This window comes from Trachemys scripta, chromosome 1 (assembly GCF_013100865.1).
Source record: "Trachemys scripta elegans isolate TJP31775 chromosome 1, CAS_Tse_1.0, whole genome shotgun sequence".
NCBI classification, from domain to species: Eukaryota; Metazoa; Chordata; order Testudines; family Emydidae; genus Trachemys; species Trachemys scripta.
Window position 1 is genome coordinate 246,218,583 of NC_048298.1, and position 24,331 is coordinate 246,242,913.

The following is a 24,331-nucleotide window of genomic DNA, read 5'->3' on the forward strand; positions in this document are numbered from 1 at the left end:
GGAAGTCACTTAACCTCTCCGTGCTTCAGTTTCCCCATCTACAACATAGGATAACAATAGCCACCTCAAAGAGATATTGAGAGATTTAATACATTAATGTTTGTGAGGCTAAGTATCATACAAACATCTACCCATAAATAAAATTAAAAATAGTAACTCCACAGAGAGGTAAAGGTAGGAGGGGGAAGCAGATTCCAGGCAGGGAGGCTGGGGATAAAGAGAGATGACATGCCACAGGTGTCTAGGGAGCCAGGAGCCATGTGGAGCTCTTTAAAAAAGTGTGCTATATTTTTGCCACACTATGCAGTGATAAAAACCAAGGCTCAATCCTGTAGCTCTTATTCATGCAAGCAAACCAACTAAAGTCTCTACTCACATGAGTAAGACATGCAAATTTTGACCTTAAAAGCTAGCATTTATCTATCTTAGCATTTATTTTTATAGATTTTAGTCATTAAAAGCCTTAGTGTGGGCTCTCACACCCTTTGACATCACATGAGAAACACAGTGATTAATGAGGCAAACTTTTCTATTGTGCAATGCAAGTCGATTGCAATGAGCCATACAATGTGATAAATGCTTACAGCCTACCTCCAGCAAAGCACTTACATAGAGTCACCCCAATGGCTTCAGTGGAACTACTCATGTGAACAAAATTATTATTAAAATTTATTATCTTTATTATAGCACCTAGGAGCCCTAGTCATGGACTATGGTTCCATTACACTGGGCATTGTACAGAGTAAAAAGATGTTCCCTATGCCAAAGAGCATATAATCTAAGTAAGAGGGGGCAGGAGGAAGATCCCTGCAAATGAGAGGGTGGAATGACAGGAGTGGGAGTGAAGGGCAGTACTGAGACTAGGTGTGGGGGAACGGTCTCCAGACTGGGAAGGTGTCAAGGTTTCCTACCTGGCCCATTCCAGCCTCCACAGGTCCAACTCTCTGGCTTAATCCTGGGCCCCGGGGCAGCCACTTCAGCCTTTCTGGGTCCCACAGCCACTTTGCCTCCATACTGACCGCCCAGGTGTGCATAAACTTATACAGTGGCAGAGCCCCCACAATATTTCCATTGTGGGAATGCTATCCCACCTCCAACTCCCCAGTTGTGCTGCCCCAATCTAAGTATAAGACAAGACTACAGATAGATGAAGACAGATGGGGGAGTACAAGGAACCAATGAGTATATACAGGAGTATTTGCATCATCAGGGCCTTCATTTCTAATTTTTATTTGAGCAAAATGTTTAGTCCCTAATTCCGCCCAGATTCAGCCTCGCTGATTTTGTTTGCACTTAGTGCAGAGCCCTGCCCACAACATTCTCAGTGCAGGATAAGGGCCTTAGTTTGTTCTGGTTTCATTTCTGCATAACTGCTACAGAACCTATTGAAACAATGGGTATTTTGTATGCGAGTTTCCAGTGATGATAGTTGTACACATACACACAAAAAGTACCTGTTATTCTTAAAGCAATACCCCTAGCTCCCCCAAAATATAGTATTGTGCATATTGTGTAGTAAGTTCAATCCATGGGTTTTAAACCTGCAGTTTCTCATACTTAAGAGGATTGCTCACCATTCCCGAACCCCATTCACTTCAAAGGGGTTCTGTGCAGGGGGAGCAGTCCAACCTCATGCAAGAAATGGAAAGATTGGAGCCTTGACGTGACCACTCCTGTGGATCTCACTTTGTGTTAAAGCTATTTAACAAGTCTAACTCATGCTTTTAAATATTAACACGATTGCTCTTCTGGTGTGGAACTGAACATTATGGCATGAATAAATGATTAATTAAAAGTTTGCCGGTTCAATAAGATAGCACCAATTATATATACACCTTTGTGACTCAGCACAATACTAGACCCTAAACTGGTAGAAACTGAGTTCAAGTATTTATTGCTCTTTATTGCCTCTCATGTCATTTAAAAAGAGCTACCAAGAGAAGAGCATTTACAGAGAGCTTAAAAGTTTGACTTGGATGAAATGAGAATTTCTTTATTTTAAAACACAGCAATAGTGACTTTGAGAAATTTAATTTTGGCAACTTCAAGATGATGACAACTAACTCAACCACAAATATTTCATACTGTTCTGCAAATGCCACCATTTGCAACGGCACTTCGTGTGTTATACCTGATGACAATTTTAACCAAGTTTTGAATGTAGTTTTAAGTACTGTCCTAACAATCTTGTTGGCATTGGTGATGTTCTCCATGGGCTGCAATGTGAACATAAAAAAATTCTGGGGACACATAAAAAGGCCATGGGGCATATTTGTGGGCTTCCTCTGTCAGTTTGGAATTATGCCTTTGACAGGCTTTGTGCTGTCACTCGTTTTTAATGTGCTTCCTGCTCAAGCTGTTGCTGTGCTGATCATGGGATGCTGTCCAGGTGGAACATCTTCCAACATTCTAGCATATTGGCTAGATGGGGACATGGACCTAAGGTAAGAGCATCACTTCTCTAAAGGAATTACTTTCTTTTTTAAAATTATCCATAAATCTCTTTGGAGCAGAAAGGAAGGATGGGTCAGTGTTTAGTGCAGTAGCATAGGATTTGGGACACCCAGGTTAAGTTTTCTTTTCTGTCAGATTTTTTGTCTGACCTTGAGCAAATCACTTAGCCTCTCTGAATCTCAGTTCTTCATCTGTAAAAACTAGGATAATAGTACTTCCCTAACTGACAGGGTGTTGTGAGGATAAATACCTTAACGATTGTGAAATACTTTGAGTTCTACTGATGAAAATTGCTGTATAAGAGTGAAGTATTCTTATTTACTACTTTATGTATCTGTTCAGTTCCATGCACAATGGGTCTCTGACCTGGTTGAGGCTTCTAGGGACTACTGAAATATAGATTTCATAACAATTAACTTTATAAACAAAGGTCTATAATCAATTGTTGTTCTAATGTCTCGTTAAAGAAATCACCAGTGGAAAAATATTTATCCACCTATGTGTTCTTCACAATGGCTAGAATTGCAAAGCTTTTATCCAGGATCCAAATTCATTTGTAACAATTCTGTATGCATCTGGCACACATGCAAAGTTTTCAAAGAGTGTTTTGTAGGATATAAGCCATAGCCTACTTACTGGTTGCAATCAAAACGCTTCTTTGTGAGTGTGATGATCTCAGTGGCAGGTCACTTGGCAGCAACTTCAAGATGCTGTAAAGTCAGAAATTGTGATGTGTCAGGCAGCTGGCATGTTTGCGGACATCAAATATGTACTCAAGGTGAACGCTGCTCTTGATGCAAATCCCAAGACACTTATTTTTTCCATCATTTAGCTCTAACAGCCTCTAAAAAAGAGCAATATTTTTTAAAAAACTGATTACCTTGTTCTAAAATAAACAGAAAAGTTTCTCTACTTCCCACAGAGTAACATAAATTACAGCATGTGTCTACTTCATCATATGCCAGTCTGAACTAGCAATGGAAAAACTAATAGAAGTAAGAAAGATGGGGAGCTAAGATGCATAGATGAAGAATTTTAATATTTGTGGTTTTAATAAGGCAAAATGCCTTACTGCATTACCACACTGCAAACAGTGAATTTCTTTGTAACATACAGGTGTTAATGTAATATGTGGTTTTTAATACAGTATGTAATCAACTGTGCTAATCACCAGCTTTCTTGCCTTGGAGAGAAGACCTAGAAATATTACAAATTGCCAAGTACTTTATTTCAGTAAAGCACTGATCGGGCAAAACCACAAAGGGAAGGAAATTCAGCAAAAAAGGCTGAAATTCTGTTTTGGTCTCAACCCATTTTACCTGGGTGGAACAGTGTATGTAGGGCCAAATCTTGCCTTCACTGACATCAGTGTAAATTCAGAATAACTCCATTGAAGTCACGGACATTAATCTGGATTGACACTGATGTAAATAAGCATAGGATCTGGCCTTTAATTTGAGAGAGGAAACTTCTATGACCCTTGCAAAGGGAAAGATAAATGCCTACAAAGGGAGTATTCTTCAGGTAGAGACTTTAACCCTGAGACTTCAATGGGCTTTTGATCAGGCCCTTAGGGTATATCTACACTGCAAAAAACAAACCACAACCGTGGCATTGAGTCCAAGTTTTTAGCCCTGGAGCCCAAGTCCCACGAGCCCGAGTCCGCTGACCCAGGCCAGCTGCGGGTCTTTCATTGCAGTGTAGACATACCCACAGCAACCATTACTCAGGGCCTTGAGGTTGTGTAAAGTAGGGAACAATGTAGGAATCCTCATGCTTGGTAGAAGAATGACCACATGAAGGAAAATATTGCAGCCAGCACTGCATTGTAAAAACCCTGCGTGTCATACCACACGAGTGGCGGGCCTTTAAATAGATGATATTTTATTTGTTTACACAACAGACCACCCCACGTGTGAAAGGGCCATTGCATTCTAAGTCTTACTTAAGGGTGTAAGCTGATCACCAGCTGGGGGCAGAAATAAATTTCTGTTCATGACATACTCAGAGTGAGTTTATACCTTCCTCAGAAGATCACCCTTATTATAGAATTATGATTATTTATTTGTATTACCATAATGCTTAGGAGCCCCAGTCATGGACCAGGGCCCCACTGTGCTAGTTGCTGTACAAACAGAACAAAAAAATGGTCCCAACTCCAAAGAGCTAACAATCAAAGTATAAGGCAAGAGACAACAGATGAATAGAGACAAGCGTGTACAAAGAAACAATGTTGGTCAGCACAATAGAAAGTAGTCAACATACCATTGAACACTCAGCGGCTTATCAAGGGTTTTTTAGGCATCATGAAAAAGAGAGTTTTAAGGGGGGCTTTGACAGGGGATAATGAGGTAGCTTTGTGGATGTTAACGGGGAGCACTTCCCAAGCATGATGGAAAAGGCATGACAGTGCTTGTTTGAAAATAGGCAATGGAGACTGGCATCATAGGCCAATCACAGGCCAGAGTGAATGCGAGATATGTAAAAGGGAGATAGGCTGCGAAGGTCTTGAAAGTGAAGACAAGCAACTTATGTTTGATGTGGGTGGATACAAAGAGAGGTGTACCATGGTCAAAGCTACAGGCTAGGAAAATAAACTTTGTAGCAGCATTCCAAATGGTTATGAGCAGGGCAAGATTGCATTTGTCAAGACCAGAGAGAAGGATGTTGCAGTAATTGATACATGGAGATGATGAACGTCTAGATGAGAGTTTTAGCAACCTGGATGGGTAAGAAAGGCAATATCTTAGAGGTGCAATGAAGAAAGAATCTGCAAGATTTAGACATGAGAGGATCTTTAGAGAGTGCAAAGATGATGCAGAGGTTACAGGCCTGAGTGACAGACAGGATAGTGGCATTGTCTGCAGTGATTGAGAAAGGAGGTGGTGGAAGGATTTGAAGGGGAAGATGAAGAGCTCTGTTTTAGCCATATTTATCTTGAGATGATGTCTAGAAATCCACAAGATATCGTAAAAGAGACATGCCACAATAATAGTTCAGACAGCACAAGACAGATCAGGGGTAGAGATGTAAGTTGTCAGCATAAAGATATTAGGTGAATTTGTGTTTGTGGATGAGATTACTCAGAGCCAAAGTGCAGAGGGAGAAGAGAAGACGACCAAGGACAGAGCCCTGTGGAGCCCCAACAGAAAGCTGGAGAGGGGATGAGGCGGATCCTCCAAAGGACATGCCAAAGGAACGATTAAAGAGAGAGGAGAACCAAGAGAAGACAGTCACAGAAGCCAAAGGAGGGCAAGTTTTCAAAAATATCATGGCTGACTGCGTCAAAAGCAGCTGACAAAGCAAGGAATGAGGCTGGAATACTTGTTCTGAGCCTTAGCTAGGAAAAGGATATTAGAGACTTTTGTGAGAATAGTTTCCATTGAGTGCAAGGGGCAGAAGCTGGGCTGGAGAGGGTTGAGGAAGGAAGTGGAGGAGAACAGCTCCAACAATGATCACAAACAGTTTCAATGAGCTTAAAGAGGAAGACTGAGATGAGGTGATAGTTGGAGAGGCCTGGGTAGGATTTTTATGATAGGAAAGATGAAAGCATGCTTGTATTGTGAGGAGAAAGAACCAGAGAAGAGAGGTTAGGGAGAAAGGCAAAGACGGGGGTGAAAATGGGCATGAGGGAGGTCAGGAGATGGGCCAGTGACCTTGCCCTCTCAATCTATATACAGAGAATCCCCTCTTGCTGCAGACATCCCTCCTCCTCTATTGGGGCAAGGGAGTTGAGGCAGAGAAGGGACAGACTTTGAGGAAGAGTGGGTTGGCCAACGGAGAGGTAAACCCATATCATCCCCTGTAACAAAGCCCAAGGCCCAACTCCATCTTTTACATGGAACCCTCCAACTGGAGCCTCTGGGCAGCCATAGCCAAAGGGCTAAAGTGAAGGGCCAGAGTCAATGTGAAAGCATAGGGCTTCCACATGTATGGTCCTGACTTCTCATGGATCCCCCATGTTTGGAGGAAAGCCCCCATGGCCTATTCTGTTGGCACAGTCAGGGACACATTCAGATTTCTGTCTTAGTTGTCTTCCATGGGGTTACCATAGGAGAAGGAATTTAGGGCCAGGCCTTTATCTACATTGCCCATGTGCCTGAGATTCTCTTTGTTACCCACCTACCTTTTCCCTCTACATCTTCACCCCAGTGGTAGTCACATCTCTTTGACAAAGCCTATCAATCCTCCCCACACTGCAGTGTTGATTAACCAAATGACTGAATGTCTTAAACAGAAAGAACAACTTCTAAAGCCTTCACATTTAAAAACAGAAAGATCCAGGAACAAATAAGGAAGCAATAAGTCTCATGCAAAGCGTCACTATTCAACTGCACTGATTTTCACTGAACCCATCCTCCATCCTTTGGCCTCAATCGTGCAATGTGATAAACATGGAGAGACCCCTGACACTTGTGTGGAGCCCCAATAACTTCAATGGGGCCCCCGAGGACACAGGGGTCCACCCTTACACATCAAGTTGCAGGAACAAGGCCTTTGTTTGCACATTGGCTATTTAGGGCCTGATCCGAAGTCAAAGAGAGCTTTAGATCAAGTTCCCAAATTAGAAGCTTTTGGGAACAAAGACTTTAGATTGACTTCTGTCTTGCAAAGAACCCAAGGTACTATATACATAAATAAATAATATTCTGGAAATTCCTATGAGTACCCCATGGACAGTATATTTTTAAACTGGTCTAAGGACTTTTTTTTACCAGAAGCAGTGTTGTCATAATCTACCAAGTAACAAGATGGTGTCGATTTTAATAATTAAAGACAGTACACAACTATTAGCTGAAGTGTGTCTCTTAGCTCCCGCTGATTCTATGGGAGATCTTTCTGATTTCTTTTCATATTTCTAGTATTTAAAGAAAGGAAATTATAAAACAATACCTTACATTAATATTAACCAGAAAAAAACTGCTTATTTATAGTTGAGCCTACACTTCGGGCTGACATTTCCCCCCTTAATTTCTCTCTTTGCACCTAGGTAGCAAAGGGGTCAAGTTACAAGATCTGAAATATTATATGGTATTAGATAGGCAGTGTGGTTCCATGGTGAAGGTACTGATGCTGATCTGACTAACCTAATTGCCTTCACATGCCTGACTAACCTAAATCGCCTTTTATGACAAGATAACTGGCTCTGTGGATGAGGGGAAAGCAGTGGATATGTTATTCCTTAACTTTAGCAAAGCTTTTGATACAGTCTCCCACGGTATTCTTGCCGCCAAGTTAAAGAAGTATGGGCTGGATGAATGGACTATAAGGTGGATAGAAAGCTGGCTAGATCGTCGGGCTCAATGGGTAGTGATCAATGGCTCCATGTGTAGTTGGCAGCCGGTATCAAGCGGAGTGCCCCAAGGGTCGGTTCTGGGGCCAGTTTTGTTCAATATCTTCATTAATGATCTGGAGGATGGCGTGCACCGCACTCTCAGCAAGTTTGCAGATGACACTAAACTGGGAGGAGAGGTAGATACGCTGGAGGGTAGGGATAGCATACAGAGGGACCTAGATAAATTAGAGGATTGGGCCAAAAGAAATCTGATGAGGTTCAACAAGGACAAGTGCAGAGTCCTGCACTTAGGATGGAAGAATCCCATGCACTGCTACAGACTAGGGACAGAATGGCTAGGCAGCAGTTCTGCAGAAAAGGACCTAGGGGTTACAGCGGACGAGAAGCTGGATTTGAGTCAATAGTGTGCCCTTGTTGCCAAGAAGGCTAATGGCATTTTGGGTTGTATAAGTCGGGGCATTGCCAGCAGATCAAGGGACGTGATCATTCCCCTCTATTCGACATTGGGGAGCTTCATCTGAAGTGCTGTGTCCAGTTTTGGGCCCCACACTACAAGAAGGATGTGGAAAAAGTAGAAAGAGTCCAGCAGAGGGCAACAAAAATGATTAGGGGGCTGGAGCACATGACTAATGAGGAGAGGATGAGGGAACTGGGATTGTTTAGTTTGCAGAAGAGAAGGAGGGGAGATTTGATAGCTGTTTTCAACTACCTGAAGGGGGGTTCCAAAGAGGATGGAGCTTGGCTGTTCTCAGTGGTGGCAGATGACAGAACAAGAAGTAATGGTCTCAAGTTGCAGTGGGGGAAGTTTAGGTTGGATATTAGGAAAAACTATTTCACTAGGAGGGTGGTGAAGAACTGGAATGGGCTACCTAGGGAGGTGGTGAAACCTCCTTCCTTAGAGTTTTTTAAGGTCAGGCTTGACAAAGCCCTGGCTGGGAGGATTTAGTTGGGAATTGGTCCTGCTTTGAGCAGGGGGTTGGACTAGATGACCTCCTGAGGTCCCTTCCAACCCTGATATTCTATGATTCTATGATCTCAGAGTCCTTGGTTCTATTCCCAGTTCCATAGCCGGCAGTTTGACCTTGGGGGAAAAAAAATCACATCACTTCTCTTATGCCTCCTTTCAGTAAAATTGGACTAATACTACTTACCTCCTTTATAAAGGAATTTGGGAGCTACTGATGAACAGCTGTATATTATTACTAATGGTAAATAAGCTGCAGTAGCATGGGAAAGGAGCCAAATCAAGGTTCCCCAGATAAAAATAATTAGACACAACGTTTATTTTAGTTAGAAACTTACAAAGAGCCAATTCCAGCACAGTGCTCTAGCAATTAAGAGCCAGTTTCTGTAGTACTTTACACCATGAGTAGTCTTATTGATTTAGTGAGTCTAAGGTGGCAGAATCTGGACCAAAGATGGGAGTACATAAAGCTTACCGGGTCTCTCTGCTCCCATCACCTCCACATGCTTAATTCAGCGTGAATCCCATTCAGATAATCTCCCAGTCAGTTAACCGTACCCTTTAGCTCGCCTAGGCTACATCTGCACTAGGGGTATGGGTCAAGTTCCTACCTCATTTACAAATACTTGCACTCGCTTGAGGAGAGCCAGCACAAATATAAATAGCAGTGTAGCTGCAACTTAGCCACACCACGTACGTACCCACAGGATTCAGGCAGGTTTGTACTCAGCACAGCTAAGCTGTGCCACCAGTGCCTGTACTACTGCAGCTACACTACGATTTATACCCATACTATCTCGATGAGAGCTAGCACAAGTGTGCATACACGAGCTGGGAATAACACCCCTAGTTTGTAGTGTAGACGTAGCCCTAGGCACAACAGAATAGTTTAAAGTGAAGATTCCATCTTAACTGGAAATAGTTCATATTTTTTTCAGGATAACCTGGCACTCTAACATTTCTTCAATTTAGTATTTTTGTGAATTAATATGCAGGATAAATTGACTGCAGCCAGTAGAATTTCTTTCACCATTTTTCATAAATTATTAAATTGCAATAAGAAAGTGGGAGACTCTGTTGGAGAGCATGAAATGAACTATAACTTTTGCCAATTTCCTTGCAGTATCAGTATGACAACATGTTCAACGTTGCTTGCACTGGGGATGATGCCACTTTGTCTCTTTATCTATACCAAAATGTGGACAGACACTGAGTCCATCGTAATCCCCTATGACAGTATAGGTGAGTCAAATCAATGTTTTCTCTCTCTCTCTCTCGCTCTCTCTCATATCTTTCTCCTTTTGGAAGCAACTATCTTTGTACCAGCAGCCTACAGTATCCATTCTGACAGAAACTAGAGCACTCAGCACCTTACAGGATAGATCCCTACAGCCATTACTATCTGTACTATTTATAAAAATAGTACAGATATGTACTGTGGAGTAACAAATCTCTATATCCTTTGTGGAGATGTTGTAAGAATATAGAAAAAAAACAGATATAGAGATTTGCCCTATTTTTGGCTAAATATCTGTGCCATTTTCGTAATGGCTGTAGGGCATAGGCCTGCAAGGTGCTCAGTGCTGTGGCCCTGATCCAGCAATGCACTTAAGCACATGCTCAGATTTAAGTTAGGTTGCACATCTGAAACCTAAAGCAGTAGACAAAGGGCACCACCGACGGGGTGGAACTTAATTTGATTCAACACATGAAACCTCACCTGGCCAGACAAAAAGAGAATGACAACTGAATACTTGAGGTCAATAGGACTACTCGTGTATTTAGGATTCAGCCCTTAATGCCCACTGGTTTAGGTTCCGGAATCTGTTCCCTACACACCAGTGTAGTCACCTTCATATACTTAAATTTCAGCTCCAAAAGAGAGTCATGTAAACCATGTGTGTTCTTAATATCAGCATTGGGACAAATGCCCACAACATAAGAAGCACTAATATGAGTGCTGCTATGGCACAGTAGAAACACCTGCAGGCAAAATGCACGTTTAATACTACAGGAAACACATGGTACACCACACTAAAATTGCTGTATGCTTTTTTACCCTGCTGAATATATATGTCACTACAAATACCTCACAAGGTTTCTGAAGATAATACAATTCATACTCTTATACTTTACATTACTCTTTGTGTATGGATGTCTGTGGATATAACCAGACTTACCTACAGACACCTGCTATTTAAACATATTCTCACTGTTCAGTGTCTGTTTTCTTATCATGACTGTTCTCTGTTAAATGTCATTTGTTCTTATTTTCAGGTATTTCACTGGTAGCCCTTGTAATTCCTGTTTCAGTTGGAATATTTGTTAATCACAAATGGCCCCAGAAAGCTAAAATTATACTTAAGGTAAGATATGAAACTTTCATATACTGATCTGAACCATTGCTCATTGTGGCCAAGTTATGGCTTCAATGGGACTACTCAAACACTATGTTTCTACTCACAATAAATAAGAATATCAGTAACTAGCTTCATGATAGCAATGAAGTTCCCCATCTAGCAACATGTTGCTCTAATCCTATACAAATGTGTGCGCATTGCATACACCATTATAAATCACCATTGTTCAGTGATTTCACATGTGATTTGGTATTAATTGAAATGGATTATGGATCCTATCCTACAAGGTTCTCATTGCTTCTGAGAGATGCTGAGTACCCTCAACTCCCACTGATCATCATTAATTAGCATACATATTTTCTCATTAAAATAATCCTTTTTGGTGAACAGTTATTCCCCTTAATATTTGTCATCCTTTCAGTGATATTAGAGCTCAATGTAATGTTTCTCTTTATGTCAAATTCATTTTCTTAACATATTCATTTACTGTGCTATATATCAAAATCTACTCATAGCTTATTTATAAACTTGGACATGGTATATTTTTGGACCCAAAAGACTTGACAATTGCGTATTAAAACTGGTAGTTTTCTTTTTTTTTAAATACCTTGGCAGCAATAAATGGAAGTTTCAACTTTAAGACATGTTTACATCCTACACATAAACAGAAGGTGCACAATAAATAGTACACATGCACAGTTTGCTTTGTGTAGGCCAATGAAGGGTCAAGTATAGGTCAAGGGCAAGATGAAGGAGACAAAGCTGACAAGGTTTGGTTCAAATAGGGGGAAAAGGGGCACAACTAGAATTTACTAGAATGAAATCAAACCAGATTTGCACAGCTGGACACATTTTTCTTCCCTAGAATAATCTGGTTATTAGCTCATTCCAAACCAAAGCAAGAACATCCACATCAACTCACTATTCTTGTAGACCTGGGCCAAAGACCATTGAAATCAGTCTTTCCATTGAATTCAATCAGAGCTGGGTCAGCCCCATAGTCTCTGTGGTTGAATAATTCACTCCACCTGAGTCCAGCTACATAACCCCAAGTGTTCTCTGACAGTGTATGCCATCAGGGCAGAATTTCTCCTCAGGAAGAGATTTAGCCTTTTCTCTGCCAAACACAGGATGGGATCTCCATACATCCCATCACAAGGACCTAAATTCAGTGTTCAGTACTACAAAAAATAAGTAAAGAAAAAAATGTTGTAAATATAAGTTGTCAAAGACAATCATTCCTTTGGAGACTATTGCAGTAAGAATTTAAAGTGATGTTAAAATTTTGACCCAAAGGATTTCCTGGTGTCCCCACACATTGCTTTTATGTTAACTGCAGATCTTACAATTATATATCCTAATACCTTGTTTCAGCATATCTTGATGTAATAGGGTTCACAAACCCCATACTGAGCATAGCCAGAAAGGAGAACAGAGTATTCCCCACTTACAGGAAACCAGGCTAACCATACACCATACAGCTGACAGAACTACCAGTCATGGAGGCAAGCACCCACAGCTGGGAAAACAAATCCATCTATAAATGGAGCAGAACAGAGGGTGGGAGGAAGGCAGAAAGGCCTGGTATGGTAGAAGGGTATCAGCCCAACACCAGGATGCTTCTAAGGGCAAGTCTACACTACATCAGGATAGCTGTGCCGCTGTAGCACGTCTGTTAAAGATGTGCTATGCGGATGGGGGAGTTCTCCAATCAGCATAATTACTCCACCTCTGCAGGAGATGGAAGGAATGTCAACGGTAGTGTCTCCCGCCAACATAGTGCGGTGTAAACAGCACCTAAGTAGATGTAATTTACGTCACTCGGGGGTTGGGGGGAGGTTTTTTTCACACCCCTGAGAGATGTGTTACATCAACTTAAGTGGTAATGTAGACCAGCAGTAAGAAACTGACAGGGAGACAAAGGAAGACTGCAAGCGCTAGAGTTTAGAGGCGGGAAGTGGTGGCCAGCACATCCCTCAGCCCACATCGTTTCCCGCAGCCCCCATTGGCCTGGGACAGCAAACCGCAGCCAGTAGGAGCTGCGATTGGCTGAACCTATGGATGCAGTAGGTAAACAAACTGGCCCGGCCCGCCAGTGTGCTTACCCTGGTGGGCCACGTGCCAAAGGTTGCCGATCCCTGGTTTAGGGGCTGATTGACTCATTTTAAGTTAAGTTGATGGACTAGGCTAATTTGAAATGAATAGAGGCAGACCAGTTAGAAGAACGCTGGGACCTCCAGAGAGGCTGCCCCTAGAACAATGGATACTTGGCCTTTTGAATATTGGCAGCTAGCTTTCATGCTATCTAATGCGGCTTTTGTGACCCATTAATGTAAACCCTTTCTTTTTATATGTAAAACTTATTTCAATGTGATTAAAAGAAAGATATGTTTGTGTGTGATTAAATCACGGCTGGTCTACTTGATTTAGCCAAGGTTTATTTTAAAACACAACCCTTTTTAATCCCTTCAGGCAGGTTCCATTACTGGACTAGCTCTTATACTGATCATTGCTGTGGTTGGAGGAATATTGTACAAGGGATCCTGGACTATCAGCCCTCAACTATGGATCGTTGGAACCATATTTCCAGCTGCTGGCTACTCTCTAGGTTTTCTTCTGGCTCGCGTCGCTGGTCAGTCTTGGCACAGGTAGAGATTGCTCTGTTACATAGTGTGTGTAATCTTATTTCAGCCATAAAAGAAAATTGGGCCCATATGATGTTTTTATTTAGTGACTAACCACTAACTCACTCTTAAGAGCTAGTTATGTTACAGAGTCAGAGCCTACAACTTTGTGTATACATCAAAGTGAAACTTTTGTTCTGAACACTTTTCGTTATGGTTTCTGGCTATTCTCTAGTTCCACAAAGCCTTCCTGAAAGTGGTTGGGTATACAGTAGAGTTCCCTAGGAAACCCAGATGTCTGTGCGCCTGATGTTTTAGTGAAGGGTGTCTTCCCCCATTTGCAACCGCCTTTTTCCTTCACAATAAAGGTCTTATCATTGTGACTGACTTTCAGCTGGAAGAGCGGTGGGTCAACCAAATATTGACAAATCAGGAGCCATCATTGCATATCAACCACCTACACACCTGCATATACATATTTGTCCACATCTTCCCTAAACTAGAAATCAGAACTGGACACAATACTCTAGCTGAGGCCTCAACCGTGCACAGTAGAGTGGGACAATTACCTTGCATGAATGATTAGCCTTTTTCATATTGTTGACCCATATTCAATTTGAGATCTACTATCTACATCCTTTTCAGCAGTGCTACCACCTACCCACTTATTTCCCATTTTGTAGTTGTGCTTTTGATTTTTCTTTCTTCCTAAGTGTAATGCTTTGCATTTGTCTTAGCTGAATTTCATCTTGTTGATGTCAGACCATTTCTCCAATTTGTCCAAGTAATTTTGAATTCTAATCCTGTCCTATTAAGTGCCAGCCTGGTGTCATCTGCAGATTTTATAAGCACACTCTCCACTTCATTATCCAAGTCATTAATGAAAATATTCACTACTGGACCCAGGACTGACCCCCATCAAATTCCTCAGTTTGATAGCAATCCTTTGAATCTGGTCAACCAACCAGTTTTTCCATTCACCTTGTCATAATTTCTTCCAAGCCACACTTCCATAGATTGCTTATGAGAAAGTCATGTGGGACTGCATCAAAAGCCTTACTAAACATCAAGATATTACATCTACAGCTTCCCCCCGCTCCACTAAGTCAGTAACCTTGTCAAAGAGGAAAATTAGGTTTGTTTGACGTGATTTGTTCTTGACAAATCCATGCTGGCTATTCCTTATAACCCTGTTATCCTCTAGGTTCTTACAAAGAGATGGTTTAATAATTTCTTTAGTATCTTTCAGGTATCAAACTTAGGCCAACTGGTCTATAATTACCTGCATCCTCTTTGTTCCCCTTTTTAAAGATTGGTGCTATGTTTGTCCTTCTCTGAGAACTCATGGAAGACAGGTGAGGTCCCAAAGATCATTGTTAATGGTTCTGAAATGGCTTCAGCTAGATCCTTAGGTACCTTAGGATGAATTTCATCAGGCCCTGCAGATATGAATACATTTAACTTATTTAAATATTCCTTAACCTGTTCTTTCCCCATTTTGGCTTCCATTCCTTTCTCTTTGATGTTAATATTAATTGTTTTAAGCATCTGGACAGAATTACCCTTTTTGGTGAAGACTGAAGCAAACTAGGTATTAAACACCACAGCCTTCTTAATATCATCAGTTATTAGCTTTTTTGCTGCTAAGTAGAGGATCTACACTTTCCTTCATCTTTCTCTTGCTCCTCATGTATTTATACAACCTCTACTTATTGCCTTTTATGTCCCTTGCTAGGTGTAACTCATTTTGTGCCTTAGCTTTTCTGATTAGCACAAGCATGTAGAGACATTCTTTTGTATGCATCCTTCGACATTTATCCATGTTTCCACTTTTTGTATGTTATACACATACTAGGCAGTAAGTAAATTCCCCTCACCCCACCCTTGTGGCTACATCCTACAGTCTTCCTCTACTTGATCAATCTATGCTATGTCATTTGCAAACATTTGGATACGTCATATGCTGTGGGTCACTAACAATGCCCATGAAATACATAGACTCCTGCTGACTTCAAGGGGCTTACAATCATACCTTAAATTCACTGGACAATTTTCCAAGCATGGGCAATGAGATCTCACCACATGAAAGATGTTAAGAAGAAAATCCTGCATTACTACAGCAGTCCCTCTACATTTGTGAAATGGGTCCTTTCCAATGCTCACATTTGATTGAGTTCTGTGACTGGATTATGTAAACTAGATGATTCTTTTCTGCTCTGATATCTGTGATTGTATGTCTCTTACATTCATTTGTATTCTTTCAAAGTACATTAGCACAATAGGATACCATATGAATTTTTTCTTTTTATCATTCCCTTTAGATGTCGTACGGTAGCTCTGGAAACAGGTATGCAGAACACTCAACTGTGTACAACTATAGTGCAGCTCTCCTTCACCCCTGAACAGCTTACACAGATGTTTACTTTTCCACTCATCTATAGTATTTTCCAGATAGTGTTTGCTTTAATATTTGTAGGAGGTAAGTCACAGATATCATCTACTATACTAATAGCTTTATTAATTATTATTATGTATTCCTGGGTGCCCAGAGATGAGACAATTTGGAATACAAAAATACAATATTAAATGATAATCCAAATAATGTGTCCCCATTGTGAACATAGGAGACATGGGCTTCAATTCTGCTTTCTGGCTGGCTTTATTCCAGCACAAAGGGGCTTTAAACATCTAGAATTGGCCATCTGGGAATGTCCTCAATTCAGGAGCATCCGCTAGAAGGCATGCCAAGGGTATGACCAGGGTAGGAAGGAGGTGCACTAGCACAGAACAGATGTGACTGGACCTAGTGCACTCCAACTATTCTGAGCAGTTGCAACAGCCCATATAGGACCAGGAAAGTATAAACTATACCTGCCCCTGCTGCTACTTTTCTACTTCCGGTATGAAAGATGTTTTACTGGATAGGGCACTGAACTGGGACTGGAGTGACCTGCATGCAGTTTCTGGCTTGGCCACAGACTTTGTGTGACCTTGGGCAAGTCATCTAGTCTACTCTGTGCCTCAGTTCCCCATCTGTGAAATGGGAATAATACTTCACAGGGATATTCTAAGGGTAATGTGAGATACACAGATACTGTGATAACGGCCATAGATAGATATGCTGAAAGTGTAGCTCAAGTAAGAGCCTCATCCCTCTTCCTACCTTTTTACACCACATAAATGGGCCAGAGCAGCATAAAGGGGGGGCTAAAAAGGGGAGACAGTGTGATCTCATGGATAGTGCACTAGCTTGGGAGTCAGGAGCCCTGGGTTCTAGTCCTCAATCTGCCAGTGGTCAGCTGCTCTTAAGTCACTTCACAGCTATCTGCCTGGATTTCCTCGTCTGTAAAATGGGAATAATGATACTGCTCTCCTTTTAAAGCAGCTTGAAAGCTAATGATGTTATAAACTAGCCAGACAGTGGTGGTGGTGGTGGTGGTATTTTAAGTTCCAGTTCTATCCAGGGGAAGATACCTCCAACCCAGACATTATGAAAGACAGCCATAAGGTTGCCTTCTCAATAACTCCTCCCCCCACCCTGGAATCCAAGAGGTACAAAAGTGTCACTTAACTATTCTTCCCCCACTCCCTCAGCTGCTGCACCAAGTACAGTTCAGTCAGAACTGAGAATTGGTACCATGGGAATTGCCTGAAGAAGCCAACATTCTAAATTAAATAATAAAATTTAAGCCTATAACCCACTGGATGATCAGAAGACAGTCAAATTCCCAATGCAATGCAAATATTGATCTTTATTTCAAATATATATTTTTTCCAGGATGAGTTACAGTTGACAGACTTCTGTTTAAAAAACTATGTTAAACATTAAACAGTAGCTGGATCTACCTTGTATTAATATTAGGAAGGTAAAAGCCCTACAGCACCATCTTACTACAGTAGCTTCTGTGGCTGCTTATAATTTCTGCCTTCATTGTAATATATATATATCTTGATTCCTAGTCTACTACTTGCACAAAAGATTCTGTGGCACACCAAAGATGGACTTCACAGAACCAACAAGTGAAATTGAATCGATACCAGAAACATATGCCCAGATGAATGGAGGATTTACATCAAATGAAAAAAGTACAAGAAACACGAACGACACTATCGTCTCCTGACATTGTGTAAAAGAGTTTCGCAACGATTGACTGGTGAACAGTTTCTTTGTGGTTTTCTGTTTTTGTTTTTGAATGAAGCTTGCACCACCAGGATACAAATCTAGGTTTGACACTAATTTGCTACAATATTTAGTGTTCCATAATTATCCATTTGAGCAAGGAAGAACAAAGTAAACCTAGAGGAAAGCTGAGCAAAATTTCAGGCATAAGTATCTTTTGCCCCCCGCCCCAATGTAAAAATGAAATAACAATCCAAAGAGCAAATAGTTAGACAATATTTCATTTTGGTCAGCATGAGCTGCCAAAAACATTGTATTGAAATAACTGAGTGCCATTATCAAGGTATGCAATCTGTTGTTTTTAATCTGACATATTTGCTGTTTATCACAATAGGCAGATCAGATCAGGACCCTCAAATTCCTTGTGTTCCTCCACGGACATAGGGATTAAAGTGAGTTTATTTCTCATGGTCTTGGGCGGGGGGGTGGGGTGTGGAAAAGAGGTGGCAATGGAAACCACACAATTTCAAGCCATCTCTTACAAGAGGAATTGGTAACAAAAGGATTAAATTTATACTAAAGCTGTTATTTTAATAAGTAAAAAATGTCTGTTTGTGCCTATATTCAGTGCAGTAAAAATTTTCATATCTTCACTTTGGGTCAATTAGATATGAAGGTACCTGATATGCTGGTGAAATCAGGAACTTAAAGATTTATATTATCTAAACTATGGACAGTAATTGTGAATAAAAATGCACCTATTTATTCCAGAAGATTGGAGGCTACTGTTTGAAAATCTGCCCCTGAATGCCTGAGTGATCTGAGTTCAATTCCAAGCAAGCACAGTAACTCTGCAAACCCCAGACATATTCAATAGCTCAAATTCTGCAGTCCTTACACAAGGAAAACTTACATTGAAGTCAATGAAAGGTTAGTTGAATAAGTACCTCAAGAATGAGCCAAATATCAACACGTGGAAACAATCACTCTTTTTCAGGGATTGGTTAACTCAAGCAAACATATCTAGATGTTGTAAGTTCCCCATCACACACATTAAAGCACTTTATATTTTCTATCCAAAATATGCATTTTGCAAACACACTTTAGGTAAGGAATTTAAGCTCCAGCCATATAGTTTTTCACCATATCAGAAACATGCTCAGTCTCAAACAGAACGAATTACTTTAATGTACTAGATGTGGGGGAAAGGGTCTTAAAAATCAATCATATAGCAAAGTGCTGGGAAGCCTTACGTTGTATTGATTTGGGAGTTGAGTGCTCCTAGCCTTCTAGGAAGTGCTCAGCATTGGCATGAGCTGGCCCATACCACCACCTTCCACTTTTATTTAAACAGGCAGGTGCTCCGAAGCCTAATATGGAGAGATCATAAATGTGAAAAGAAACTCACTAAGCATTTCACTCCAACAGCTGTGGTAAATGTCTTTGGACCGGATTCTGTTCCCCTTGGGTCAATGGGAGTTCTACTGTTAACCTCACATGGGTTACGGAGTGGTCTTCATGTTTGTCCCTGTTTAAACTGCGGAAGCAAGGCAGAATTCAGCTTTGCTCACATAATATTCCTTTATCCTTTGTTAAAGCTAGAACCACCGCTGAGCTTTTGAAATGAAAATTTTCTGTACATTCTTTTAATGTATTTTGAAAATATATTAAGTTTCATAATTTGTCTTGCTTGTATCATATTAAAGCATGTGTCACAGGGTACACTCACTGATGAGATAGCCTCCTCCTGGTTGCTCTGGGAATTAGCTCACTCCAGGTCCGACACTCACTTCTGTCATCTCACCCTCACCACAGCCCACTTGGACTTCACATATTTCCTCTTTGTGACTCAGTCCTCCAGCCAGGTCATTATGTAGTCCTCCCCTTCCAAGGTATCAAAGTCCCACTGGATCAGCTGTATTCATCCACTCCTTGACAGTCTTCCAATCCACAGGTAGGTGCTGTGCTACTTTCCCAGCAGCTGGTAGGGGAACCCAGGTCCACCCACCACTCCAGGTTCCAATCCAGGGACCCTATGTCTAGCAACTATGATCTGCTCCCAAACACTGTTACTATTTCCCTGGGCTTTTTTTCCTTCCTCTCTGCTCTGTCTTCTGCCCCACCCTCTGGGTTTACCAGCCCAAACTCCCTCCGCCCAGGGAGTAATTGCAGACTAAACACTGTAACCCCAAACACACCTCTCCCACAGAGTGAATGCCAACTTCCTGGTTTTACACCAGCCCCATCTGTTCCTTCTCAGCTAGGCTGAGAAGACTTTCAAGCCGGCTTTCAAGCCCTGGCTGTCCCCCAGGTGCAGCCTATCAGGTTAATTAAACTAATTGAACCTGCTCAGCCTTGGGTATGGGGTGGACACCATGCCCAATCACAAGCACATATGTGTGTATATAAAAGAAGCACCTGTAAATAGTTTGAAATTAAGAAACTGAACAAATGTTTGTAATTTTGGTCACTGGAGTCATTTGAGATGGAAAGAACCCAGCTTGAATCCCAAGAGCTAGTAGTTCACAAAAAACCCTCTTCTTACTTGTAAAATGAACATGTTTGATATGAAAATAACCAGGAGACAATGAACATGGAACACTATGATGTCATGTTTTACAGAATCACATTTCAGAGCAGAAGTTCACTTTAAGTTCTATGGGCCAGATCCTCTGCTTAATGTAAGGGGACTTGGGGGGAGGGGGGGGTTGGTTGACCATCTCCCAGTATCAAAAGAAAGGGAAAACTCAGACTGACAGTCCTCAGGGGCAATGGGGAGAGGCCAACACTCCAGATCAGCCTGATTGACAGAGCAGGCAGGCTAATGAGGGAGTCAGAAGGCCAGAGGGGTCCCATCCTCCCTGTGAACTGGAATGGCCTGGGACAGAGTGGTGTGGAGTTAAGGAGAAAGAAGCCTGGGGGTGCCTGGGATGAGCTGGGAAGCAGAGCTGCGCAGGCCAAAGCCAGAGGAGCAGCCTGAGCTGAGCAGAGTCATGCTGGCCAGAGAGCAGATCCACGCTGGGAGCCATGGTAGCCAGGGCCAGAGGAGCCGCCCAGAGAGTGGTGCTGGAGGCAGAGCAGCAGTAGTGCTGGGGCTGTAACTCTGGCTGGAGCAGTCTGGAGCCCGGTGCAGTGAGCAGCTGGGAAGAGTGAGGGGGGAGCCTGGACAGAGGACCCAGCACAGGGAGATGAGCCCAACCAAGAGGCCTGGCAGGCCAGACTTGGAGGGGGATCATAACCCCAAAAGGACCGGGGACATGCTGGGAAGAAGGGCCCTGCCACCTAGAGCCTGAGGGCATGTGGCCACCACCAGAGCAAGTGTCCAACCTGCAGCATCCCTGCAGCACAGCCAGGGCCTGGGCAGGAAGCCTGGCACATGTGAGGAACAGACTGTGAACTGCCCTTACATTCCAGAGAATGCTGGTTGTGATGTCCCCAAGCCACAGAGCGGGGTTATATGTGTTCCTTTAACCTTTCCCATTTTCCCCTTATTTTTTAAATTCTTTGCTGAACTACACATAATGATCAGTGGGCCAGGAAAGCATCTAGTGCAGAGAGAGCACCCCAGAGTGGGGACACCCAATCCCCTGCCCTAAGTGACCATGACAAGGCTGGGGGTTGAGCTCCCCAGGAGTCCTGGGCCCAGCGTTGTTGGGGTTACGATGACTCTGCCACACAAGATAGTGGAAGGGGGAGTCCTCCAGGTCAGGCAGGCCTGTGGGTAAAGGGAGTGGGAGTGAGGACTCCGGTCCTTTTGCTAGCCCATTCCACCAGGGAAGTGTATAAACCACAAAAGTTCCCCACAATAGCAGGACCTTTCCCCTGCCTACATTTAGGCTACTTATTCTATTCCAGCGAAGCAATTGGAAAGTAAGTGTTACTAGCTATGTAGCAATTCCTCTAATATAAGGACAATTCTTAGCTGGCTTAGCCTGCTCTACCCTATTCCCTCTCCCAGCCTCCAGCATAAAGGTCATGTCAGGGAAAGGGAGCATGGCTAGAGCACCACTGTTTTTTGACAATGCTCATCTGTGGAACAGCTGTTTGTAGGGGGAAGAGCATTGGACCCATGCACAATTTAGAACATCTTCCCGCAGCCCCCATTGGCCTGGAGCAGTGAACCGTAGCCAGTGGGAGCCATGATCGGCCGAACCTGCGGATGCAGCAGGTAAACAAACCGGCCCGGCCCGCCAGGGCCTTTCCCTGAACAAGCGGCGGACCGGCTTTGAAAACCACTGCTCTAAGTTACACTGATGGTTGACTCAGCACCCCCCCCAACTCCAGGATTTGTGGAGCAGTTCTCAAAGATGCAAAGCCCCATTTGTCCCCCAGCTGAGTATCTGGCCCAAAAGCAGTAGAAAAGCTATAGAAAATTGAATATATTTCCCCGATTAAGGGTTTGAAGTTTAGCATAACCATTTCCTCTGAATCAACATGGTTGGACTCAAATAGACACACAGAACTCCTGGCATATGGTAAGTTTGTCAAAGTAAGACCATGCCAGGAGCTGAGGAAAGAGCCTTAACAATTACGTGCTGTTGACATTCTAGTAGTTGAAGGCACTTAGTGGCTTCTGTGCGTTAATTAGTATCTCACAGAACTGGAACCAAAGTTAGGTGAAAATCATTAGAAGGGTATGGGGGGAGGAAGAACCCAGTGATTGTCTCCCCCAGTCTCCTGGTCTAACATTGCTACTATGAAGATGCATTGGAAAAATGACTGTCAAAAGAAAGCTATCCCATATCCATTCCAGATGAAGAACTGGATGCAACAAAGTTATAGGATACTTACATTTCCCATATGCATTCAGGCATTCCTTCAAGAGTTTACTCCTGGAAAGATAGCTGAAAAAAATATTAAACAATCTATTTGTAAAGACCTAGAGGATAATAAGGAATAGCTAGCATGGATTTGTCAAGAACAAATCATATCAAACCAGTCTAATTTTCTTCTTTGACAAGGTTACTGGCCTAGTGGATGGGGGGAGCAGTAGATGTGATATATCTTGACTTTAGTACGGCTTTTGACATAGTCACACATTCTCATAATCAAACTAAGGAAACATGGTCTAGATGAAATTAGTATAAGGTAGGTGCACAACTGTTTGAAATATGATACCTAAAGAATAGTTGTCAATCATTTGCTGTCAAACTGGAAGGACACATCTAGTGTAGGCCCACAGGAATGAGTCTGGGTCTGGTACTATTCAATAGTTTAATTAATGATTTGGATAATGGAGTGGAAAGTATGCTTATAAAATTTGTAGATGACACCAAGCTGGGAGGGGTTGATAGGCTTTGGATGCCAGAATTAGAATTCAAAATGACTTTGACAAATTGGAGAATTGGTCTGAAATTAACAAGACTAAATTCAATAGACAAGTGCAAAATACTACACTTAGGAAGGAAAAATCAAATGCACAACTATAAAATGGGGAATAACTGGCTAGGTGGTGTACCGTTAGGGTGACCAGACAGCAAATGTGAAAAATCAGGACAGGGGGTGGGGAGTAATAGGAGCCTATATAAGAAAAAGACTCCAAAATTGGGACTGTCCCTATAAAATCAGGACATCTGGTCACCCTATGTACTGTGGAAAAGGATATAGGGTTATAGTGGATCACAAATTGAATGAGTCAACAATGTGATGAAATTATGAAAAAGGCTAATATCACTCTGAGGTGAATTAACAGGAGATTTGTTTGTAAGACACAGAAAGTAATTGTCATGCTCTACTTAGCCCTGGTGAGGCTCAGCTGGAGTCCTGTGTCCAATTCTGGGTACCACACTTTAGGAAAGATATGGACAAACTTGAGAGAGTCCCGAGGACAACAACAAACCTGATAAAAGGTTTAGAAAATGTGACCTATGAGGAAAGGTTAAAAAAACTGGGCCTGGTTAGGCTTGAGAAAAGAAGATTCAGGGGGAATTGAAAAGAGTCTTCAAATATGCTAAAGAAGACTGTAATCAATTGTTCTCCATGTCCACAGAAGATAGGACAAGAAATAATGAGCTTAATCTGCAGCAAGGGAGATTAAGATTAGGTAGTAGGAAAAACTCTTTTACTATAAGGGTAATTAAGCTCTGTAATAGGTTTCCACGGGAGGTTGTAGAATCTGTCATTGGAGGTTTTTAAGAACAAGTTAGTCAAACACCTGCCAGGGATGCTCTAGGTTTACTTGGTCTTGCTTCAGCAGAGGGGGCTGGACTTGGTGGCTTCTCAAGGTCCCTTCCAGTCCTACATTTCTATGATTCTTTTACACAGGCAGTTGGGCCAGATTCATTCCATCCTGGTGCTACGCCATTAACTTTATTGAAGTAACACCAGGGATGAATTTGGACAATTTTTTTCTGCCACCTGTACCTGATTACGTCATACATCTCTTATTTCAGACCCAAAGTCACCGCTGCCCCATGCTCAGTTGAAGATGTTGGTGACACACAGAGCCGGCTCCAGGGTTTTTGCCGCCCCAAGCGGCTGGGGGAAAGAAAAAATAAGAAAAAAAGCCGCAAT

The 24,331-nt window shown here is 42.1% G+C and overlaps 1 protein-coding gene and 1 long non-coding RNA gene across 2 annotated transcripts in view; one reads left to right on the top strand and one right to left on the bottom strand.

Moving 5' to 3' along the window:
• The window catches only part of LOC117871391, a 59,606-nt gene that overhangs the window by 33,000 nt on the left and 2,275 nt on the right, over window positions 1-24,331 (bottom strand). Inside the window, exon 2 of the long non-coding RNA XR_004644208.1 lies at window positions 22,610-22,662. This is a non-coding gene — a long non-coding RNA (uncharacterized LOC117871391). The remainder of the gene's footprint in view (window positions 1-22,609; window positions 22,663-24,331) is intronic.
• On the top strand, window positions 1,884-19,452 carry SLC10A2 (solute carrier family 10 member 2). The gene is made up of 6 exons (XM_034759313.1): window positions 1,884-2,444; window positions 9,838-9,956; window positions 10,992-11,080; window positions 13,547-13,722; window positions 16,020-16,177; window positions 17,659-19,452. Exons 1-6 carry the CDS (start codon window positions 2,050-2,052, stop codon window positions 17,817-17,819), a joined length of 1,098 nt encoding a protein of 365 aa, XP_034615204.1. The 5' UTR covers window positions 1,884-2,049; the 3' UTR covers window positions 17,820-19,452.